This window comes from Morone saxatilis, unplaced genomic scaffold, assembly GCF_004916995.1.
Source record: "Morone saxatilis isolate NCDOM2014 unplaced genomic scaffold, NCSU_SB_2.0 Contig2, whole genome shotgun sequence".
NCBI classification, from domain to species: Eukaryota; Metazoa; Chordata; class Actinopteri; family Moronidae; genus Morone; species Morone saxatilis.
This window is the reverse complement of record NW_023339762.1, coordinates 11,642,961-11,648,960: the sequence shown is the minus strand read 5'-3', so window position 1 is coordinate 11,648,960 and position 6,000 is coordinate 11,642,961. Positions and strand designations below refer to the sequence as shown.

General features: G+C 40.0%; 1 protein-coding gene across 2 annotated transcripts in view; it reads right to left on the bottom strand.

The window, feature by feature from the left end:
• Positions 1 to 6,000, bottom strand: part of LOC118330493 (A disintegrin and metalloproteinase with thrombospondin motifs 20) — a 75,581-nt gene that overhangs the window by 56,947 nt on the left and 12,634 nt on the right. Inside the window, exons 4-5 of one of the 2 annotated variants that reach the window (XM_035665038.1) lie at positions 2,774 to 3,027; positions 297 to 380 (exon numbers count right to left, since the gene is read on the bottom strand). In XM_035665038.1, coding sequence (XP_035520931.1) covers positions 297 to 380; positions 2,774 to 3,027 — 338 coding nt within the window. Of the gene's footprint in view, positions 1 to 296; positions 381 to 2,773; positions 3,028 to 6,000 lie in introns of those variants that run through there. The other variant, XM_035665039.1, reaches the window with a different exon arrangement.

Genomic DNA, 6,000 nt, shown 5'->3' with positions numbered 1-6,000 from the left:
TGCCTAGGTTGGCGATTACCGGAATTTAATTCAACTATTTAAGAATCAGTTACTATGACAAAGCAAAGCACAGCAACCCTCTTCATCTTCCTCTTATTTGCAGGTGGCTAGCTACCTCATACCTCACCGTATTGTTTGTTTTCCAAGGAGACCTCTCTTGAGACTTGAGACTGACAAGGCAGGCAGTGTCCTTTTAAACAGGCCCCGCAGAGAAAAGGCCAGGCCATGGACACCTGCACTGACGTAAGCCATATTTGAGATCTGGATACAGGTAGCATTCAAGACCCCGCACTCACCTGTTCATTGTGGACAACGACAAGCTTGACGATCATGATGTTGATGAGGTTTCCTACGCTGGGATCCCTGTACACTGCTGCTACCTGTAACAAAGACAAAACACAGACAAAAAATGCAAACCTCCACTAACCTGAACCAGAGCACAGATAGGGACAGTATAAAAGCGAAGTCTACTTCTCTCTTCTCTCTTAACTTAATACTTGGAATGAGAAAGTTCTGGTTTCTGGTTGAGCTCCATGGGGTTTAATCAAAATAGCAACAGTTCATTGAAGTCCAAAGAAACAAAAAATGTCTCCTTCAGGGTAAGTTTAATCAACAGGGTATTAAAACCAATTACAATTCCCCCAACGACCCTAGCAAAGAAAAAAATAAACTAAAATCTGGACCCAGCATCAAATGTGAAACTTTAGCAAAGCTGGAGCTCAGAGCCCCTCTGTGAGGACAGCAAAACATTCCCTCTGTAGTTTTCTCGCCTCCACTTCTCTTGCTTTTCTCATGCAGTCACGGTCAGCCAGCAGTCTCCTGAGGCCGTGTGCAACCTCCTGACAGAAACTCATTAGTCCACTATAAACATTTAGCTTGTCTTAGCCTGGGGGGAGGCAAACGTGGCCCAGGGAGCCAGTCTTCAGTCCAGCTGTGACACAGGACATTGTTCTTTATGCTCTCGCCCCAATGTATATTGTTGTATGATCAGTGCAAGAACCAGAAGTGAAGGGGGGACTGCAGCCTATACTGGACCATCGTAACAATATCTCACACAGTCAGTTAGTTAAAAACAAGCTGATGGTACAGAGAAATGTCAGCAGGGTCACAGCTACCATTGAGGACACTTAGGTCATATTCTCTGTATTGTTTCTGGGGATCTCTGGGGTTAAATGACATGCAGAGCAGTCTGATATCACGCACATTACACTTATTTAAGGCTGATTGTGATCTTAAAATAAACTGATCTTACGAAAAACCTAAGAAATTAAAATAAAGGTTTTAAATTGTAGGTATTTTTTATATTTATAGTGTGGGTGGTGGCTCGTCCAAAAAAGTGGATGGTATAATTTAAATTGACATTATATTTAGTTTTTTCTTAAATCCTAGCTACACTTTTTAGTGGTCAATTTACTATATATAATGTAACATAGGTTGTTAATCACCATGACCAATACCTAAAAATCTCACTTATTATATTTCTCTGTTCTTCTTAAAATTGCGCCATCATATTTTGGCAGTAAGTAAGTGAGAGACTGTGAACCACTGGTCTGCAGACATAAGCATGGTAGAACTATTGTTTTGACTTCAAACCTGAATATAAAAAGAGGCCTGGCACATTTAACATTGACTGTACCCTCTCAGCCTTACTCAAAGCTAACATACCACTGACAATCATTACTCCTTTATAAGTAAATGAGTGTTCTGAGCCTTCTGTCTGACATACTGGTGAGAGACAGCAGAAGGTACACACAGTTCAGTACAATTGATAACCTATCCTGCTTTCACAAACTGACTCCCCCAACTTTTTAGTCTAATATGTACAGAGACAGTCAATCACAGTGTCAATGGCTTGATTGCCAGTCAACTCTCCCAGTCAGATATAGGACTTATAAAGAGGTCAAGGTGCTGAGTCAGGATTTTACCAATTAACTGGGCCACTTTCATTAAAGCAGCAGCATGCTAGGGTCACAATGAGGTTTACAACCAAAATGTCAAACAGTAACATCTGAGGCTGGAAACACACAAACCTGGACTGGGGGACTTTGTTTCACATTTTAAAGGCTTGTTTTTTTTCCACCAAATTATATATTTTTTAAAAACTTCTGTTTTTGAGGTTTCTGAGATATGTGGCCAATACAATGAAGGTAAATTTTATTTATTTTTAATGCTCACTGTTTTCATAGGAAGTATTTTTTGTGAATGGAGATTGAATGAAAATGAAAAAATATTTTCACCTTCATTGTATTTAGGCTAAATTTTACAGCGAATATTGAGCAAATCTTTCACGTCAGGTCCAAATTTGGTGAGTTCTGAAACGAAAATTCATGGTGGTAACTATGCTGAACTTCAGGGAACGAAAGCTGGAGAGTGGAAAACAGAGAGAGCATTTTTTTTTATTAGCTGTATTGCACCATCTGCTTTTATTTAACTCCGGTGTATAAACTGCCCCAGAAAGGGCATGGAGACAGGATACATCTCTTGAATGAACTCTGAGTGAACATTGACACTACCCGAACTGTACATCCTGCCCGATCTGTACTGTGCATGTGCAACTCTCAACAGAGATGAGAGGGAAGTGAGATGGCTCACTTGTTAGCTACTACCATCTTCAGCTCTGGAAAAAAATATTTGTTTAATTCAGAATTGTATTGATTGAAGAAGTTTTAACATCCTCTGTGCAGTACCTTTTGGGTACAACAACATAAAATCTCAACATATCAAACATAAAAATAAAGAAAATGATAATTTTTAGAAACATTATTTTACTTACTACTGACATGATTGTTAGGATGTAGTGCTCTAGGTTGCGTCCATGGTGACGCACCATTTTGGCATCCGCTGTCACCATCAGCTCAACATAGCGAGGGTAGGAGAGGAAGCGCTTGCGTCTGCGTGGGGATCTGGGGTGTGCGCTGGTTAAGTTGTTGTCATAAACGTGTTGATCATCTATCGTGGCTCTGAGAGAGTCCAGCTCCTCTCCCATGTTCTCTTTGCTCTCAAAAGCAACGGGCCTCTTGGAGTCCTCTGTTTTAAGAGAGAAATTTTATGATAAATGATGAAGAGGAATAGATGTTTGGTTAACTAAAATCTTGATTATATGGGAGAATTGGACAATTAAATACTAAATTTTTCTACATTGGACACCCACCACTTTGTTACAAAGGCTTTTCATGAGCAAGCATGGTACATCTACAGTTAAAAGCCAAGGGTTTTAGCTTAGCTGAATTCCAGTGACGCTGGACTTCTATGGCAAAAACCCGCCATAAATTATTATGTCATTCCAGTGCTCAGGAAAACAGTTCTACTAAGAGTACTAAGAGACACGGGGTCAGGGTCAAGCTTTGAGAATAAGAGTTTTCAGGTCAGGCAATGTGCACACTCACTGCATGAGTGTGAGCCACACAAAGAAAGAAAATCCCATGACAATATTTGACCAACTCACAGAGGCAGTAGCCTCTTGACGTCTGCAATGGGATATCAAAATCCTACCATTACATTATGCATAGACTTGAGGTGAACGCTTTCAGCAACAGCCCCAGTCAGAAGGAGAAAAATAAATAAACAGGACGTCAGCCATATACTGTGTATACTCAACTGGCCTTCTCTCAGCTGAACTGCACGTGTTGAGCTGGCTAAGAGCGAGAGATTCCTTCACCATGACAGAGCAAAGTTAAAAAAGGGATACAGTGGCAGAGACACAGACTAGGAAAGCGTGAAGAGCTTGTTTCATTGGAGGAAAGGAAAAGAATAATCTGCAGAGGTTATTGTCAAAGCAGATTTAATTCCACATGTGTAAATGACTGTCCATGTCCACAGGTGTGTTTCCTAAAACTGTAGCCTGAGCAGGGTAACAAGAAGGGGAAAGGTTTTGTAGTCTCCACACAGGCAAGCGGCAAAAAAAAAAAAGGTCATTTTCTTTGGGACACACAGCTGCAGTATATTCATGTTACTGACCAGCAAACCACCAAATACTGAAAACTAAGTGATGGATCTTTATCAGGAACAATCTCTCCAACATCATCAATCAAGTTAATGACAAATACATCAAAGATTGTCTGTATAGTCTGAATGTCAGAAATGTCAGAATTTATCAGCATTGGATGGATTTCCATAGTCCTTTTTGTTCTGAAACAGGCCATCTGAGGACTTGTGTTGTCCAGATTTGCAGTGATGCAAATCCACACGTGTAAGAAAGATTGCTTGCATTTCTGCCATCTCTCAGCAAGAGGAAGATGGAGTTAGGCAGCCACCAGTGCTACAGAAATGTAGCAGGAGTGAGTGGTAAATCACACAAACACACAATCTGAGATTTCTTATACCACCATAACTCAAAAGCATTTTTCTCTAGCATGTTCAGAAATTAGCCTTGATAAGTGTTAAGCTAACTGGCTAGCCTAACTAGCTTTCCCTGTTTTGCGGTGAGTCAGTGTGGTTTCAGTGTTATACCAATAGTGGTTGCTGCAACAGTTGTTAAGTGACTCACACAGTCACACAGAGAGTATGCAGATCTCACTTTATAGTCCTTAAATGCTTTTAGTTAATGCTGGCTATCAGTAGCAACTCACAGATGTGCATGCATTTGTTTCTTTAGGCTTTATTTCAGAAACTAGAGAACTATGCACCACTATGCAGTACCATTTGTACTACTTGTACTACTAGAGCTCAAATCCAACTGATCCATCTGTTCTCTGGTCTCTGGTTTGGATTTTCCCAATAAACTCACATTTCACTTGTTAAAGCAAATAATGACCACTTATAGTCAGTATAAAATGCTTTATAATGTGTTGTGATTATTGTCATAAAGAATTAGAAATACGTTTGAGTGCTCATAACTATAATTATGCATTACTATAAAAAACAATATAAAGCATTATAAGTATGATTATAATGCATTATAATGTGTTATAGACATGGGCATCATAAAACGTGTAACTGATGATAATAATAATAATACGGATTCTGATACTGATATTTTCTGAGGCAGTTATCCACTTATGAAGTTGCAACCCTACCAATCCCTCACATATTTTCTGGTCATGGATAAAAATATATACATTCTGGGACAGGGTTATTGAGATTCTTGAGGAGATTTTATGCTATAAGATTCCCAGGGAGCCCCAGATTGTGTACCTGGGATTAATACTGGTGACATAATTCAAAAGAACATCTATCTCTTCAAAATACTGATACTTGCACGTAAAAAGCCCATCAAAATTGACATCACACATATTGTGGATTTTGTTCAGTGTAAAAGTAACTGAAAAATAAATAAATAAAAACTATAAAAAATGAACTAGAATCTAGTGGCATATAAATTAAACATGAAATGATATTCAATGAACATTATATGACTGCCAAGCATAGTTTGGAGTCCCTCATCCTAAACAACCTCCTCAACTTTGGATAACCCGATTATAGTGAAGAGTTCCATTGTCCTCTGAACACTCAATCTTTCCAGACAGTCAGACAGAGAGAGATTGTGTGTAACTGTTAGGTCAGAGAAAAACAAAAAAGAGGAAAGAAAACCCGTTGAGCGCTGCGAGATTATTCAAGCGATGCCCCCAGTGGGCACGCGAGGTGTAGCGTGACTCCTTGGCACAATGGCACACAGCTCTTGCTGCCATGAGGCCCAGCCCTATGCCAGTGCCAGCATCCAGTCAGCGCCAAGCCCGTCTGTGCTCGCGCACACAGCCCGGGCAGCTGGGCCAGAACAGAGCTTTGTATTTTCCAGGAAAATCTCTCCAAGGCCAAACCCACTACACTAAACCCCTTAAACAGACTCATCACTGCAGACAGTCTGACATCAAAGGGATTATCAAAGCACAGAAAGGTATTTACATCTACAGAAATTGGTGTTAAGACTCAGTACAAGCGAGGGTGAGATGAAAAAAGAGGAAGAGAAAGAGGAGGTGAAAATATGGTCTCTGTTATAATAGCCTTTGAATCAGTGCAGATTAGCCACACACAGCCTTTCCCAAATCTCCTTAGGTTCAAATC